At 38.5% G+C, this 18,953-nt stretch overlaps 1 protein-coding gene across 1 annotated transcript in view; it reads left to right on the top strand.

Annotated features, from left to right (window-relative positions):
• The window catches only part of LOC306857080 (protein diaphanous homolog 3-like), a 326,012-nt gene that overhangs the window by 203,730 nt on the left and 103,329 nt on the right, over window positions 1-18,953 (top strand). The window contains exon 22 of the mRNA XM_079396755.1: window positions 3,869-4,031. Coding sequence (XP_079252881.1) covers window positions 3,869-4,031 — 163 coding nt within the window. The remainder of the gene's footprint in view (window positions 1-3,868; window positions 4,032-18,953) is intronic.

The raw sequence follows: 18,953 nt of genomic DNA, 5'->3' as shown, positions 1-18,953 counted from the left end.
CATTTAAAAGCCATGTAAAAAATGATATACTATATGTGACCCTCTCTGTGAAATGCAGGCTGAAGTCTCAAAATCTAATTGAGATAACAAGCATCAAAGTTTGATTTCAACCATTAATTTCACTATGATTTAAATATTTGATGTGGTCTTAGTTAATATTAAAGATATCAAGGTTACATTTTCACAGAATGTTCTTTATGTAGGATGATTTTATGTAGAAAACAGTAAATTACCAAAAAATTACTTTAGCTGGGTTTTCACTGCCAGAATCCCATACGTACATATACTTTTGTGTATGAATTTAAAATTTCATTGTTTAGGTAGCATACTCAATGAATATGTTTTCATGCACCCTCATAATGTAATTATAATGGGATTTTGGCATTATTGTGATTTAAACTTTACCTCATGGAAATACAATGCTTCAAAATAATACAATTAAGCTCATAATCGTAGTAACCATTACTGCATGTATATCAATTTTAATCTCAATAAACAGGCATGTAAATGCCTTAAATGCATTATTACAGCTTTGCCCAAAGTGTGCATGTGCTCAGATGCACATGGATGCTGTGTATTCTTCACACAACTTCATGAATGAACTTTGTGATATTATTCTGCTAAGCACCCTCAAACGAAAGCAAAATGCACTCTCAGTTGAGCCTGCAAAGTAGGAAATGCTGTAATGTATATTTTTGTTCGTGCTCAGGAGCGCTTCAAAGGTTTCTAGTTACAATGCGTTTTCGCTGCATTGAGCACTCCAATCACAGACATATCTGTTGATTTCTTGTTGGCCAATCAGAGGTGTTGGAGTTTAAGCATCTATAATACTTACTATTATAATCAGAATAATGAAAATTGCATGTAAACAGGAGTGAAGAAGTTTGCTCGTGTGACGTAAACATCTTAATTTAAGTCCTTACTCTGCATTATTGGTGCACATGTAAACGTAGTCAATGTTTCATATAAATGTGAGTCTTCAAGCAAACTCAGATGAGATCTACTGTCCTAACGTATGAGCTGAAGATGAAGGTGTCTTTGAATCAGATGCACTGTTATTTATAGTGAGTGAGTGGAATACCCTAAAGCGTTTTGTAGGCTTTAACTTAAGAAAGACAGGAGAATGACAGCAGGAGAGATTGTCATCTGTTGTGTCACTTAACTTCAGATCTGTTTGTAGTATGACTGCGCTGCTGTGGTGCCGTTCACAAGTCAGTCTGAGAGCACAAACTACTGCACAGTTCACCCCGCGGCCAGCTCATACACACAGACACACATACACTCTGAAGCTAATGCCGGAATAAAAGAAAACCTTTTTTGGAAGTTGATCCAAAGTTTTAACAAGTTGTTTTGTTTTTTTTTTAAGTGTGATGTGAAGCAGCAGCTTCAAACAGGGTTACTAATTAAAACCACATCAAAGTCAAAATATTACTGTGATATTTGGAGTAAAGCTTGCCATCTTTGCATAGGCATTTCTGACCTCACAGCAAGGATTAGACCCAGATTTTCTCTCATGTCAGAATGTGTGCAACAGTCATGGCGTCCATGCCTGTGTGTGCCTGTGTATATGTGAGAAATATGTTATAGACATTGGATGTGGCTCAATGAAGCTAAGGCTGAGTGTGAAATGAAAAGTTTCTTTGCCCTTGAGAGTGAATCTGTGTGGGTTGTAGGTCAGTTGTTCTTTTATATCTGTAGATCCTAGTGAAACACTTAATTAATTTAGCAATAAATAATCAGAACATTTAAGCTATTTTCTCAGCCCTTTATAGCCCTTCTCAGTATATTTGGAGTAAAGTTTGCCATCTTTGCATAGGCATTTCTGACCTCACAGCAAGGATTAGACCCAGATTTTCTCTTTCATGCCAGAATGTGTGCATGTGTGCAACAGTCATGGCATCCATGCCTGTGTGTGCCTGTGTATATGTGACAAATAATATGTTATAGACATTGGATGTGGCTCAATGAAGCTAAGGCTGAGTGTGAAATGAAAAGTTTATTTGCCCTTGAGAGTGAATCTGTGTGGGTTGTAGGTCAGTTGTGCTTTTATATCTGTAGATCCTAGTGAAACACTTCATTCATTTAGCAATAAATAATCAAAACATTTAAGCTATTTTCTCAGCCCTTTATAGCCCTTCTCAGCATCTTTATATACTGTAAAAAAAAAACTGTCTAAACTCAAGTGCGCTTACGTATGTATATAAATATTCTCCTTTTGGCCATTTTTTTTCTTTCTTTGTCTACTGATGTGGATGGTTTTACTTTCCATTCCAAGAGGGAAACTTTGAACTTCATCAAAGATTATTGCCCATCCTCTTTTCTCACACAATGTGATATTTCATTGCACTTATGCAAATTAACATATGACAGTGTGAGCGTGTGATATGGAAGTTGATCTCATATAGGGTGTTAATTAGTGTCATATGCAACCATTAATATTACTTATACTTTGGGTTATACAACAAGTGTGACTTGTTGAGCAGATTTTACCATGTTTGCGTAGTTGAGGATAAAGGCAGAGCAAATTATTTCCATAGATTTGCATTGAAGGACCTGAGCAATATTTACCAGACTAGAATATTATTCCCGCAGCTCAAACAATATAGCACTAGCATGGCAATAGCGACGCCAAGGTCATGGCTTTAAATTCTTAAAAAAAAAAAAATTAACTGATGTATTTCTTGAAGTTGCTTTGAATAAAAGCCAAATTCATACATGTAAATATAAATCCAAGAGGTGGACGAACCTTGAAACAGTAGGCAGTCATTTTGACATTGTGGTTGTTAGTTTTGCGCAAAGCACTACTCTTATCTTCAGAAAGTGAAAAGTTTCTTTCTAGTCTCGCTAAGATCTGAATGAATTTATAGGTTTTCAGTGTGGCCATAAGGGTCACCATAAAAACATAGGCCTTGCAGAGATTTGCAGCCCACATACTACCATTAGATCTAAATTCAATGAACAATGAACATAAACACTGGTTTGAATAACTGTCTGTATTCACTGAAAGTACGTTTTAACCATCTATAATTATGTTTGTTGGTGAACAAAATGCCTGTGTATACATTATACATTGCATTGGTTCCTATCGTATACACAAAGTTTTAATTGGCTAAAGAGCAGCCATGGATACAGCGCTTTGCTCTGTGCAAGTGCAGCAGTTTAACCATAATTGAAATGAACTGGACTATTTATCGCTATATATATATATATATATATATATATATATATATATATATATATATATATATATATATATATATATATATGTGTGTGTGTATATGTATATATATGTGTATATGTATATATATATATGTATGTATATATATATATATGTGTATATATGTATATGTATATGTATATGTATATGTATATGTATATATGTATATATATGTGTATATATATATATGTATGTATGTATATATATGTGTATATGTATGTGTGTGTCGGTTTTTGCATGTGCTGGTTTCAGATCTCTGTAGCAAGCGTTGCATTATGTGTGTGTAGTCATGCGATCAGGGATTAAAAATGTATTGTTTTCATTTTAGTTCCTTCTGAGCAGAAACAATTTTTGGAACTTCATAGCATCCTTACCAAGGGGTAACCTGTTAGAATAAAATGAAGATGAACAATTTTCCTTTTTGAAATGAAAGTGCACTGTACTAATGAAGTTGAACAATTGTATAAATCACTGCTAGTTTATTGACCTTGCATTCAATAAACAAAATTGTAAAGTAAGGATGATTTTTCCTTGAACTAAAGTTTCAGGAAATAGGAGAAAATGTATTGTTCTTTAATTTTATATAACTTTTGACACAAAACATTCACTTTCCAATATTAGTTTCTTGTCCTTGACAATGATTGCTCACAGTTTCTCTACGCAGGCAAGAGATCAGTACCAGAAGCTGGTGATCATCCACAGTAATATGGTGACCCTTTACCTCAACATGCTGGAGTATTTCGCCATCGACCCCAAGAAGACCTCCGTGGAGGAACTCTTCACTGACCTCAGCAACTTCAGAGCCATGTTCATGGTAAGCCACCCACTCTGAATCAGATCCTAATCACAGCCTCTCTACCTTATGAAATGGAGTACTGCAGCTTTGCAGTAGCCCCACAGGGGAATAATCTAGTTCTTTCTCCTCCAAGCCTCCATTCTACTCAAAGCTACTCAAACAGGAGGAGCTGTCATAAGTAGAGTGAATACTGGGTAATTAATGGCCAAGTATTGCTCACCCTCGAACGATATGTGCAGGTTACACACATCGAGACTGAGCCCTTTCTGTCTCCACTTACTGTCATTGAGTGTGATTGTGTGTACGTGCTTTCACACACTCCCTTCATTCCTATTTTGAACGTTCTAGTGCACTAATCTCACAAAAGAGAAGCTGCCTGTCTCCTTTATGAAAAGCCATTTGAATTGCAAAGTTATTTTCCACTTGGCTGCTACAGTGATGAGACGAATCTCGTCGCATTTATTATTTTAAATGATTTCATGATGGAAATGCTGAAATTTGGGGAATGAGCTGACGGTGGGTCTGCCGTCAGATGCATGATAATGCACTCCTGTGGCGCATCATTGAAACCTGTCCCCGGTGCAGTGAGGGACGTGGAACTGTGCAGCCTGCACTGTACGCCGTCAGACTTGATGAGTTTTCAGATTCCCTGTGAAACAAGGCAACAGAGAGCTCGATAGGGGTTGCGATTGACCCACATCAGCAGTCTGAAAAATAAAGCATGAAGGGTGCAGGCTGCCGTGTTTAAAAGACTGTTCTTGATTGTTGGGCTGGGCGGTATAGCGCGTTTATACGATATATCAATTTGTTTTATAAGGGATATGGTATATGAGGCAATACTGTTTATATCGATATACAGCAGTTTGATACGAACACATCTGAATAATAGCAGAGGACACAGAGTGAGCTGCTGCGGGAAAGTGCTTCATCCAATTTGTCCTAAAAAATGCTTTATTTTTCAGACTGCTGATGTGGGTCAATCGCAACCCCTATCGAGCTCTGACAGAGACGCTACTTGCGCTGTTAATTCCATTTGAGATGTGCTGTTTCCCTTTAGTGCGTAACTTACATTTTGCAGGTATTTTCTCCATCTGTTAATGTTCGAAAGTCATGTAAATATTTCCATTTTGCTGGGTCCTTCTGCATGTGATTCTCTGCTAAACTTCACAGACAAGCGCTGCAGACAGAGCACAAGACTATAGAAGGTCATATGTACAAATTTAAACCTACAAGTAAGTGTATGATAGCAGTAATGGGGTAATCAAAATATAATGCAATTAACATGTGCTCTTGTTTATTAACTTTCATTTTTAGTTTAATGATTTTAACTTCTGCTTTAAAAAACATGATTTTTGTTTTTAGATTATAATGTCACAGTGTTAGAATGTAATGTGATTTTAGACCCCTAGCATAGCCTACTCTTATCTACATTTGTTTTCATTTACATTTATATTTTATTTTCATTTACTTTCACTGTAGTTTTGTTTCCTTTAATATAAACATTGTTTCATCGGACAACATTGGGCAGAATGTGTTTAAAAAAAACAACAACAAAAAAACAAATACTGATATATCACATATTACCCAGCCCTACTTGATTTTTATTTTGCTTTATAGACTTTAGAAAGGCCTCCTAAGGATGCTACATTTGACACAAACAAAAATAATACTTTGAGGGACAGATCGTTCAATCTATCGATTTAATATATAATGCTGCGTTATAATAATTCAATATGCTACTACTATAAATATTTATCTATCAGTGTCATCAATATGTTGACTGATGCAAGGATTTTCAAACTTGGGTCTTCTGAAAGTCCAACTTTACCCCCCCCCCCCCCCCCCCCCCAATTATTCTAATTAGTTTTATTATTATTATTTTGAATATAAAAAGTAATTATATAACATTTCATTATTTACTATAATATTAATTATTTATTTTATACAGTGCTGATGTAAATTACATTTAACCCTCTGAGCCCGACAAACGCGAATATGCGTTTTGGGGCAGATTTTCCTGATAAGGCAGAAATGAGCTTGAATTACTCTGCCATTTTTGATCGTTCAGATAAGAGCAATACACCATTCGAAACTGTAAGGGGTCTTCTTTTATTTGTATACACTCATAATAACAACTAAACGTTGTGCTTTTGAAGAATAAAGAAAACAAACAGGGTGCGCTCTCTGTCTTCTCCGTCTCCGCGATCTGTTTTCAGAAATGCGTCACTAAAATGAACTGTAACTCAGCGAATACTCAACACAGAGACATAAGAGTTATCTCTATAGAAAGCTTCAAGTGTCTTCTTTCAAATGAAGTAAGTCATATCGAAAACAAATATTCTGTGATGAAGTAATCCGTATGAAACCAACACTATGTTCAGTCTGTCCCGTCTAACTCATTATTTTTAATGAGATCCCGCCCCCTCGCGTTCACATGCAAATAACCACGTGACCCGCGCGCGCGGAGCATAAACAAAGCGTCAGTGTCAGTGAGGAGTTCATCGCTGCTATACTGTTACTTTCTGGAAGAAGACGCGCTGAGTAAAGGCTGGATTTCCTCAAGAGTTTGATGAATAAGTAAGTAATGTTTATGTTTTGCATTAGTTAACGTGTTATTGTGACATAAACTTGAACACATTACTAGATGAGTTGTTCCCAAATTACAACACGATAAATGCTACGCATCTAAGAATGTTTAGACCATGTTTATTATTAGTAATATCTGTTCAAAAATATATTTTAATAGCGTGCTAAACGATAACAATTAGTTCTCAGATATAAATAATATATCTATATATATATATATTAGATGCTCCTGATATAAACATGCTCACAAATGTTTTTTCTCTTTTTTTGGTTATTTGTATTTTATTGAATCAGAGATCTGCACCACAGATGAATCCTGCTGACTTTCAGTCTCTTCCAACTGTTTTCCTCTGAGAGCGCTGCACCAACATCAGAAGTTCAACAGTTTCTTCTTGAATCCATGGAAAGTAGCAGAAACACTTAAATAACAAATAAATATCAGGTATGATTTATCCGTTTCACTTGTTGAACAGAATCTGTTGCAGGAACGACTCAGTCTGTTCACATCTCTGTGGTTAGATCAGTGTGCACAATAATGTGTCTTTGACCTTCACTATGTATGTTTTGATTATACTGTGTTGTAAATAAAATACAAATCATTTAAAAAACCCATTTTTTCAGTCTCCTCACATTCTCTTACCTGCCTCAGTCACAGTCACACTGATGGGCCATTAGCAGCTTTAGGGGAGGGCCCTTTGTCTCTCAGGTGAGAAACACTTAATATTCAAGCCCATTACCACTCCCTCGCATACTGGCTTTAGATCACAAAACATGTCTTTAAACATTTAAATCAATGTATTGTTTTCTGTGAATGAGTAAGCTGAATAATCTTCACATAATTGTGAAGTAAATATTCTAGCCTACAAGATCTGGTTCTCAAAAGTCTTGAAAACAATTGTTCTGTGTGTGTTTTATGGTCTTATTTCAGTGACTTCAAAATTTTAGTTTTTCACTAACCACGCATAAACGTTGTTTTCTCAAAAACACAATCATGTACACAAATGCTGCTAACATAACATTGTAGCCCAGTTTGTGCTGTTTACAGTGTTATTAGACTTTAGCCATTTATATTTTTATAAGCAACTGAAAAAAGCACAAATGTCAGGGCATGTCGAAAGTTCTCCAGGCCCCCAAAACACCCTCAGGGCCCAGAGGGTTAATTATTGTCTCGCTATTTTTTGAGCAATGTGGACAATAACAATAGCAATGTGAATTAAGTAAACAGGGTCAATTTTGATTTCATTTTAACTTTAAATAGAAGGTATGAAGCCAGATGTTTCTGTCCTCCTCCGTATCCCACACTTCCTGTCCTCTGCTTCTCTTTCTCCCCTGTTTGTTCTTCATCCTCAAACTGAATGTCGCTCTCTCCCTCTTTCAGCCCTTTTCCAGGTCAGTGAGTTTTCAGCCCTCAGAAGCAGCTTGTTTAAATCAATGCTGAGGAGTGGCAGGGGACTAGCAGTAGAGCAGGAGGCTACAGGACTTCATACACACTCACCTTACTGCAGCACTGTATGCACTCTCACATTCCTGCATGCCAAACACTCACACACGTGCAGACCTGCAGCCACACATGCTTAGTCATCCTCTCAATAACATCTCTCTCGTGCTTTCTCTTCAGTTCTGACTGCTTTTTCTGCAGAATGACATTGACAGGATGTCTGGGTTTTGATGGCGATTGTTTTTGGCTGCTGATTCCCATGCGCGCGCGTACACACACACACACACACACACACACACACACACTGACTTTTTCACCCCACTTTTCTATTATCTTTCTTAGGGTGGAAAAGTGACAAAATGAAAACCAAAAAAAAAAGAGTTGGAGACAGACTAATATGCGAGTCATACAGATAATTAAATAAAAAAAGGGGGAGGAAAATAAAGTAATAATACTAGTAATATACATATACACTTTTTCTCTTTGATTTGTGTTGGTGGTAGATAGATTTGATATGATTGTGCAACTGACTTATGATGCAGGCTAGGTAGCTTCTAGGTAGGCTGCTTCAATTTGAACATGTAAATGTCTAAAAATGCTGTTAGGTTGTCAGATGTGACATGTCAAAGATGACACCCAAAATGCTGTCTTAGTTGGCAGCTTAATAAGGTTGGAAACAGCCATTGAGTGGAATCGACAATTAAAGGACAGAACAAAAAGTAGAGAACTGAAAGACAGTTGAAATGGTTGCTTTGCTCAATGGCCAAGTATTGTCACACATGCTTCTGTTTTGCATATCATTACATTTGTATCATGGTTTCTAGATCTTTTTTTCCCACTGAAGTTGTATATTTGTGGATGTTTTGAGGGGTGGCCAGATTGACTGTAATAGGGTTTGTGTTATAATCTTGAAAATTTGTGCGCCCACACTGTGTTCTGTGCTTTTCAAAAATGAAAGGATTTGGACAGGACTCTTGGGTGAAGTGGTAATTAATTAATTAATTTATTGTAAAATGTAAAAAAAAAAAAAAAAGACTAAGCTTGTGAATTGTGTTAGGCAGCAGTTAATTGAGGCTCAAGCTCAAGAGAAGATGCATAAGCCTTGCCAAACCTCTGAATCACACCCCATAATCCTCTACCATGGGAGCTGCTGTGGCAACCAACTCTCTTTCATTACTACAGTTGACTTTTGACCTTTAGCTGGCAGCTCTGTCTTATCAGCAAATAGCCACAGTTGCACGAAGGCACACAAGCACATCAAAACATTGAAGTGTTATCGCAGCCTTCCTCATAACAGGCCGACCAGGTGAAGGTGTCAAGGTGAACATTCTGCTGCGTACAGTTCATTCTGTGTGATCCTCATCACTAACGTTCAAAAAGATGCTAATGTTGGACATGCCCTCCCTTGCCCTGAGCCCCTAGTGCTAGTCATTTTACATTGAACTATGTGTTTCACAGTCTTTTAATGTGTGCGTGTGTATGAGGGTTGCCCCTCTCTGCTCATCCACCCATTTAAAACAGACCAGCAGCAGTTCGGCGGTGCTGACAGAAATCCAATTGACCGTGGCTAATGGCAGACAGACAAGGGAAAGTGGGGGAACAAGGGATGACCTGCAGGCAGAAAAAGAGAGAGAGCAGGATAGAAAATGGGCATTCGCTCATCTATCCTTGGCACTACCCATAAAACGACAACTCCAGACTGATAATTGCTATTTATGATATATAAGTAAATTAAAATGCTTATATAGTCTGCTATACGAGTTATCATTGCAGTGAATACAGGATTTAATATAGTTGTCTCATAATATAGTTAAATATATATCTCAGTGACAAGCTACCCCACTTGGATTGCATTGTAAGGCATCAATGCAAAGGGAAATGTGTGTGTGTGTATATATGTATATGTGTGTGTGTGTATGTATATGTATTATGTACAGTTGGGCAAAAAGTATTTAGTCAGCCACCAATTGTGCAAGTACTCCCACTTAAAAATATGAGAGAGGCCTGTAATTTTCATCATAGGTACACTTCAACTATGAGAGACGGAATGGGGGGAAAGAATCCAGGAAATCACATTGTAGGATTTTAAATGAATTAATTAGTAAATTCCTCTGTAAAATAAGTATTTGGTCACCTACAAACAAGCAAGATTTCTGGCTCTCACAGACCTGTAACTTCTTTAAGAGGCTCCTCTGTCCTCCACTCGTTACCTGTATTAATTGCACCTGTTTGAACTCGTTATCAGTATAAAAGACACCTGTCCACAACCTCAAACAGTCACACTCCAAACTCCACTATTGCCAAGACCAAAGAGCTGTCGAAGGACACCAGAAACAAAATTGTAGACCTGCACCAGGCTGGGAAGACTGAATTTGCAATAGGCAAGCAGCTTGGTGTGAAGAAATAAACTGTGGGAGCAATTATTAGAAGATGGAAGACATACAAGACCACTGATAATCTCCCTCGATCTGGGGCTCCACGCAAGATCTCACCCCGTGGGGTCAAAATGATCACAAGAACGGTGAGCAAAAATCCCAGAACCACACGGGGGGACCTAGTGAATGACCTGCAGAGAGCTTGGACCAAAGTAACAAAGGCTACCATCAGTAACACACTACGCCGCCAGGGACTCAAATCCTGCAGTGCCAGACGTGTCCCCCTGCTTAAGCCAGTACATATCCGGGCCCTTCTGAAGTTTGCTAGAGAACATTTGGATGATCCAGAAGAGGATTGGGAGAATGTCACATGGTCAGATGAAACCAAAATAGAACTTTTTGGTAAAAACTCAACTCGTCGTGTTTGGAGGAGAAAGAATGCTGAGTTGCATCCAAAGAACACCATACCTACTGTAAAGCATGGGGGTGGAAAAATCATGCTTTGGGGCTGTATTTCTGCAAAGGGACCAGGACGACTGATCCGTGTAAAGGAAAGAATGAATGGGGCCATGTATCGTGAGATTTTGAGTGAAAACCTCCTTCCATCAGCAAGGGCATTGAAGGTGAAACGGGGCTGGGTCTTTCAGCATGACAATGATCCCAAACACAACGCCCGGGCAACGTAAGGAGTGGCTTCGTAAGAAGCATTTCAAGGTCCTGGAGTGGCCTAGCCAGTCTCCAGATCTCAACCCCATAGAAAATCTTTGGAGGGAGTTGAAAGTCCGTGTTGCTCAGCGACAGCCCCAAAACATCACTGCTCCATAGGAGATCTGCATGGAGGAATGGGCTAAAATACCAGCAACAGTGTGTGAAAACCTTGTGAAGACTTACAGAAAACGTTTGACCTCTGTCATTGCCAACAAAGGGCATATAACAAAGTATTGAGATGAACTTTTGTTATTGACCAAATACTTATTTTCCAACATAATTTGCAACATAGTTGTCACAATGACAATGATTTTCCCGTGGACCATGCCCCTTTTCTTCTGTCATATATAACAGCATGTGTTTATAGGCAGCTGTCCCTTTAAGACCGAATGCACGGATCCAATATAATGATACACATGCTATTTCTTTCTAACTTGTTTTCGTTCACTGAAGATGAGTGACTGCGTTATCGAGAATGATTGTTGAGACGTCCATTTTCACATAATTCTGTATGTATGCGTCTGTTCAAACACAAGGAAATGCGAATGAAGAATGAACTCGGTGTTCGCACGTGCTTAAAAATCTGTGCGCGGGCGCTGTGGCCACAGAAATCAGCGCACGGACAGTGAAATAAGTTATATTCGCCTCGTCTTGCGCTGGAATGGCTTAAGATCACTCGAATGTGTAAATTGGCAAGATAAAACACATACAAATGATAAACGTTCACTCTATGATGGTTCATTTTTGCAATTAGTCTGTTAATCACATGCGAACCGAACCTTGAGGTCTGGTCCGTACGGACCACGGATCAACTGCGATCAGTTTCACAACTACTGTGTGTAATGTTGGAGGTTGAATCGAATCGTTACACATAACGTACACCACTACTATGATTACACTTAAGTTTGCGCTATATTATACTCACCTTTTAATAATTGGTGTGCGACTAGCGTCTCCTCCACTATAAATTACCAGACTGTAAATGAATCGAGTGACGTCACTGAAAAGCTGCAGCCGTGGCAGGGATGATTTTTGGTGTGGCGGGCCGCCACGGCAGAATGAATGTAGCGGAAACACTGATATATGTGTGTGTATATGTGTGTATGTGTGTGTATAGGTATATGTATATACAGTGCCCTTCAAAAGTATTGGAACAGTAAAGACAAAATTGCTCTGTTGGCTGTGGAGTTAAGACATTTACAAATATGATTAAAAGATGAATATGAGACAAAACTACAGAATGTCACATTTTTTTATTAGCCGTTTCAACACATACATGTTTTATCAAATAAAAAGAACAGCATTTTTAGAGTTCATCCCACTCATTGATGTGAGCATAAGTATTGGGACAGTTGAACATAAGGCAGGTATAAAAGATTAAAAGCTATTATTTAGTTGCAGATCCCTTGCACACAATCAGAGCAGTGAGTCTGTGACCCATAGACATCACCAGACTCTTGGTCTCATCCTTTGAAATACTTTTCCCAGCCTTTAATGCAGCCAATTCCAATTGTTGCTTGTTTTGGGGAGTTTCTGCCTTTACTCTCCTCTCCAGCTGGTGAAATTCATGTTCAATCAGATTTAAATCTGGAGATTGACTTGGGCAATCTAAGACTCTCCATTTCTTTGCCCTTATAAATTCCTTGACTGAACTGGCAGGGTGTTTTGGGTCATTGTCCTGATGCAATATGAAGCACTTCCCAATGAATCTGGTGGCATTTTCTTGAATATTGGTAGGCAAGATGGTTTTGTACCCTTCCAAATTCATTCTGCTACTGTCATCATACATCAGTAAAGTTGAGAGGGCCTGTTCCAGAGGCAGCCATGCCCATGCCATGACACCACCTCCACCATGCTTTACAGATGAGGCTGTATGCTTGGGATAATTGCAGTTCCCTTTTTTTCTCCTCATTTTTGCTTTCCCATCACTTAGATAAAGGTTCATCTTTGTCTCATCGGTCCATAAATAGTTCCAAAACTCTTCTGGCTCACCTTTGTGCTGTTTCGCAAACTCTAATCTTGCCTTTCTATTTTTGGTGCTGGTCAGAGGTTTGCATCTTGTTGTGTAGTATCTGTAATTCTGTGTCAAAGTATCCTGAGGACAGTATATTGTCAGAGCATCACCCCAGATTTCTGGAAGTTGTTGGTGATTTTACAGACACGTCTTTTATGGTTCATTTTCACAGCTTTTATGATTTGTCTGTCTTCAACTACTGTTGTTTTCTCAGCCAGCTGATCAGGTCTTTGTTGGTTGCTGGTGTCGCTGGTGGTTTCCAAACTCTTGATTTCTCCATGCCCTTTGTTTTTGCTAGAGCTCTAATTGACTTCGTCATTTCTTTTAGCATCCAAATTGCTTGCTTTTCTCAGCTCCCTCATCTTCATTCTGGTTTGTGTGTGTCATCATTTACAAGATTCAGAATACAGAAGTAATGGATATAACTGATACTACAGATTCCCTGCTTTTAACCCCTTGGCGCCTGAGGGTGTTTTGGGGGCCTGGAGAACTTTCGACATGGTCAAGATAATTTAAGTTCCTTTTAGGGGCTTTCAAAAAAATGCACCAAAACGCGCCGATGCATTTGCCGACCCCAGTGGGTTAATATCTGAAGAATTCATGTAACAGGACACAGCTGAAAACTTAGAAAGACCTGTGAGGCAACTGTTCCAATACTTATGCTCACATCAGACAGGCGGATGAAACTCTGAAAGTGCTGAAAGTGATAAAATATGACATTCTGTAGTTTTGTCTCATATTCATCTTTTAATCATATTTGTAAATGTCTTGACTCCACAGCCAACAGAGCAATTTTGTCTTTACCAATGCTTTTGGAGGGCACTGTATATTATGTGAGCATAAGTATTGGAACAGTTGCCTCACAGGTCTTTCTAAGTGATCAGCTGTGTCCTGTTGCATTATGAATGTGTCGTATCAGTTATATCCATTACTTCTGTATTCTGAATCTTGCATTCGATGATGACACACACAAACCAGGATGAAGACGACGGAGCTGACTTTGAGAGAAAAGCAAACAATTTGGATGCAATTTCGTGATGTCTATGGGTCACAGACTCACTGCTGTATGAGTCTGTGAATATGGAGAAATCTGATGTAACCCATAAGGTTTAATACTGTCCAATAATCAGACTGAAGAGGAAAAAATAAATTGAAACATTTAAACTACTGAAAGAACAAAAAGGAGTAGTTTGATCACGGTTATCCATGAGCGCTGCAGATAATTCGTGGGTCGGGTAATAAAAAAAATGCTTCTGATTATTTGCGGGTGGGTCGCAGGTGGATGAAATAAATCATAAATTATGCAATATTAACTACATTTTTTTATATGCATGCTTTCATTAATGAAAGTCAAACAGTGACTTTCCATGTTAGAGTCATCGTTACAACTTGCGGGCAAATATAGCTGGATGTCATCAGCATAACAATGATAAGCAACATAACATTTTTGACAGATTAAACCCAAAGGAAGCATGTATGAGGAGAACAAAACAGGACCAAGTCATGAACCTTGAGGAACCCCTGAGGAAACATGCTGAGATGAAATAGAGCTCCCTAACTCCACCTGCAAAAGATCTTCCATGTAGATAGAAAGAGAACCACTTTAAAGCAAGCTCTCTAGTCACCCCCATTCCTGCAAACGGTCAAAAAGAATCCCATGGTATAAAGTATCAAAAAAAGCAAAATTTTGAGCAAAAATCTAATTTTTATCAGATACTACATATGGATCATATTCAGTACGATGATCAGAGCAAAGATGCAGTAGATCAGTTTCATCATCACCCCCAAAGCTTCACAGTGCCTTACCACTTCCTGGATTGACATTTCACTCTGTAACATTAGGCTGTTTTCGTTTATATGCTGTTTATTGTTGATGATTGATTAGCGTTGTCTCATAAATAACTGAAAGTTTTTGGCAGAGAAAGATTTAAGTGGAGTGAATCAAATAAAATATTGCTGTCTTTTGAGTCTTTTAGACTTTTTGAATGCCATTCACAACTCTTCTCCTGTCTTTGGTCTTATGGAATAGTGAAATAGCCATCAGGCCCAATTCAGAATCTCGCTGGAAGTAGTGGGTCGTCCAGGTACAGGTTTTTATCCTACTATACAGTAAGGAAGTAGGCAAATGCTGACGCAAGGCTAGAAAATTACACGCAGGTGAAATTGATCAGGGTGGAAGCTAAATTCTCAGAACTGTAGGACTCCAGGGCCAGATTTAAAAAATCCTGATGTGGACTGTTTACTAGGTTTTTGCAATGTAATAAGTTCTTTACCCTTGTAACGGAATTTGCCATTTCATTTGTCATCTTCATTTTTTTTTTCGCTGAATAAAAGTTAATACAAAATGGCCAGCACCCAGTCTAAGACTCACTTTCAAACTGAGGGAATCCTCTCTGCTTTGGCAATCGATGTTAAAAAAAAAAAGACAAGGAGGCAGAATGCTTGACAATGGGGTAGGATTGACGGTGTCTATCGACTGCTTCCTGTCTTTGCTTGATGTTAAACTCTGCAGAGACCTATTGGGCAGCTGTAGAGCACCTCCCTTTGAGACTTGTCTATACCCCCTATATGTCCAATAACTAAGATTGATTTACACTAATTCTAGAAATTGCAGAGCACTTTGTCAGTGGTACTGTAACAGTTTGACCCTCACAGGCTTTAACCCACCTTACATTCCAGAGTCGTTTCTGTGTAGTTAGTCGTGTCTCATCAGGTTACAAAGGAATAGCTAAAACCAGTTCACGTTTTTCTGACTGATATTTGCTCAGAAAGCTGGATTACTGACTTTGAGTCTTGCATTTTGTTTTGAAGTTTTTTCCCCTTCAATTTGCCTCAGAGTTGCTCTTTAACAAACAAAATGGCGCAGTTTCATCCGATGCCAAAGCAATTACGGTAGTGAAATTAGCTTCGGCCACTGTTGCCCTCCATAGCGGGTCTATATCTCCCTGAATTGTCTCCTGTCAAACTGAATTTGATTCGAGCGAGGGGGGAAATAGCGATGGCCTCAGTCTTGGCACGACTGCAGTAATTAAGTTCAAACGATGACTAGAAAATGGAGACTGGCTCTGTAATGAGAAAAAAGACAATTTCAGGGTGAGGGAGACCGCAGAGTTCCGTCCTAATTTCTGCAACCTGTGTTTATCTCTCTTCCCTCGCTTTCCACCTTAACACAGTTACAGGCCATTTATGCATATGAGAAGTGAGGAGTTTAATCCCCTATTGACTGGGAGAGTGGGCGGAGTCTAATCAGACACATCGGGCTTGGCAGGAGCCAAGCAGATTTGTAGAGAGAGTGGCTTCATCAGATTAGCAGGGTTATATGAGGGAGGCAGGCAGCTGTTGTGATCTATATTAAGGCATGTCTTATGAGAGCCCTAGCTTTGAGTTTAGAGTTTGCCAGTCATCAATCACTTGTAACAGCATTTTAGACTCTTTCCGACACACTTTGTTCAGCTCACACGGCGTCGTCTCTCACGGTGAACCCTGATTTAAATAGACTCAAAGAGATACAAGTGCAGAAATTTGCTGAGATTGAGAAACTAAATGCAAACATTTTGCACCTATGCTTTTTTTCAGAAGGTCCCTTGTTCCTGTGTTTTCCACCAAAATGGTGCCTGGGCCAAAGCTGGTTGACAAAGCTGTTACCACACAAACAAACACTCTAGGAGTCTTTCTTGTAGTTTTGAGAACATATTTTAACATCCAAACTAATGTGATTCACTGTCGTTGCATTGCAAATTGGCTTTGTAAAATGTGTGTGGGATTCATTCTTGTAAAGGGGTATGTCACAGAGAGGTTGATGGCTTGTGTTGTACAGTATGTCCAGAGAGAGCACGGCCCAGCAGTTAAAGTTCATCAGTAACGCTTTGTAATGGTGTGTGGGGGGCTGAGAGATGGATAGGAGTTTCCTCACCTCAGCTGTGTGTGGGATTCTCCCCTTAACCCCTCATCAGTCATTTACACACATACAAGGATGCTGACTGTGGCTAACAGCAAAGACTATGTGTGTGTGGTTAACCCCTATCCTCTCATGTTCTTTCTCTCTCTCCCTAAACTCTCTTCACCTTGATTTTGCTCGTATGTGTATATGTGCATTCATAAAAATGTACGATTCAGCGCCCTGCTGTCAACTCAGTAGTGACAGTTCTCATCATTTACTCACCCTCATGCTCTTCCAAACCTGTATGAATACTGTCATTTCTTCCATGGAGCATAAAATGAGAATTTAGTGGAATGTAATGGTAACTTAAGAATATAAAAGTAGTTCATATGATAGCTTTATGTGAGATACAAACCAAACTTTTTGTCATTATTCAATGATAATCTTGCCCTCCAATGAGCTGGTGACCACTGTAGATTATCATTGAATTGGAATTTAAGAACCATATGTGAGTTGTGAACAAATCAGACCAGTTATTTATCATGTGAACTGGATCATCAAATTCATAAAAAAAAAAAAAACTCTAAATCTATTTCTCTCATGAACTCTAGAGCAGTTAATGTTCTAGTACTAGTGCTAGAGCAGTTATTGCTCCACCCTTAAAGGGATAGTTCACCTCAGAATTAAAATTCTGCCATTTTTACTCACCCTCATGTCGTTCCAAACCCATAAGACTGGCTCATCTTCGAAACAGAAATTGAGATTTTGTTAAAGTCTGAAACGTTTCTGTTGAAACTATAGGTAGCCAAAACTTTGAAGATCCAGAAAGTCATAGTGTTGTAAAAAAAATAAAAAAAAATCCATATGAATCAAATGGTTTAATTCAAGTCTTGTAAAGAGATATGATTGCATTTTGATTACGTGATAAATAGATTTAATTTGGCCTTTCATTTGCATCTAAACAATGATATACACACATACATAGGGCACATTACACACATTTTGAAGATGAATTGAAGAGTTATGAGTTTGAAACAAACATGAGGGTGGGTAAATTATGAAGGAATTTTCCATTCAAATCCATCAAATGGCTTCAGAAAACTTGGAATATAGTGCTTATTGTATGGACCACTTTTATGATATTTCTAGATGTGTTTTCCATTGAAGAAAGTCACTCACACAGGTTTAGAACAACATGAGTTTATGTAAATGATGACAGCCATTTTTGCATGAACTGTTAATCAGAACAGTCGTTCAACAGTGTGGCAGGGAAATCAGCTTCTGTGGAGGCACATCGTGGCATCAGACACACTCACGGGTCGTGCCCCTGTATCTTTGATGCTCTCGCAGCCAGCGGCAGCTTTATACACTGTGTAAGATCAGCATTACTGGGAGTGACTGGGGCAGTGGCTTTGATTCACAATTGACTGAATTAATCAGTGGCGTGCGTACGTTAGCAGTGATTGCTATTGATTCAAACCGAAGTTCACCTTCCCAGTATTTATTCAGCATTGTGATATTTACTTGTATCTCTAGCAGCGCACTGTACTGTATCCAGAAGAATCAATATCAGCACAATATAGTGCATCCTTTAAGGCCTCTCAGACAATTGAAACTATCATCTCTATTCATTCTATTGTGCACGTTACAATTCAACCTTATGTGAATAAAAATAATCATAGTTCTTTTAGAAATGTCCATGTTTTTAATGCTTTCTTACATTTGCGAACTGACCTTTTCCATAGCTTTGATAATAAAGTGTGTAAAGGCACATAATAATGCCATTTAATGTGGAAACATGCATTTCTTCTCTTGTGACGTTTTTCTAAGAGCCTATTCTTGTCGGCAAGTCTTCTATCATGGTGTTCAGCCAGGGATTAGACTAGCTCTTATGTTATTATTTTCTATTATGCTGCTGAATTGGCATAATGGAACATCC

The sequence above is a fragment of the Barbus barbus genome (genome assembly GCF_936440315.1).
Source record: "Barbus barbus genome assembly, chromosome: 37".
NCBI lineage: Eukaryota > Metazoa > Chordata > Actinopteri > Cypriniformes > Cyprinidae > Barbus > Barbus barbus.
This window is presented reverse-complemented; position numbering and strand designations above follow the sequence as displayed.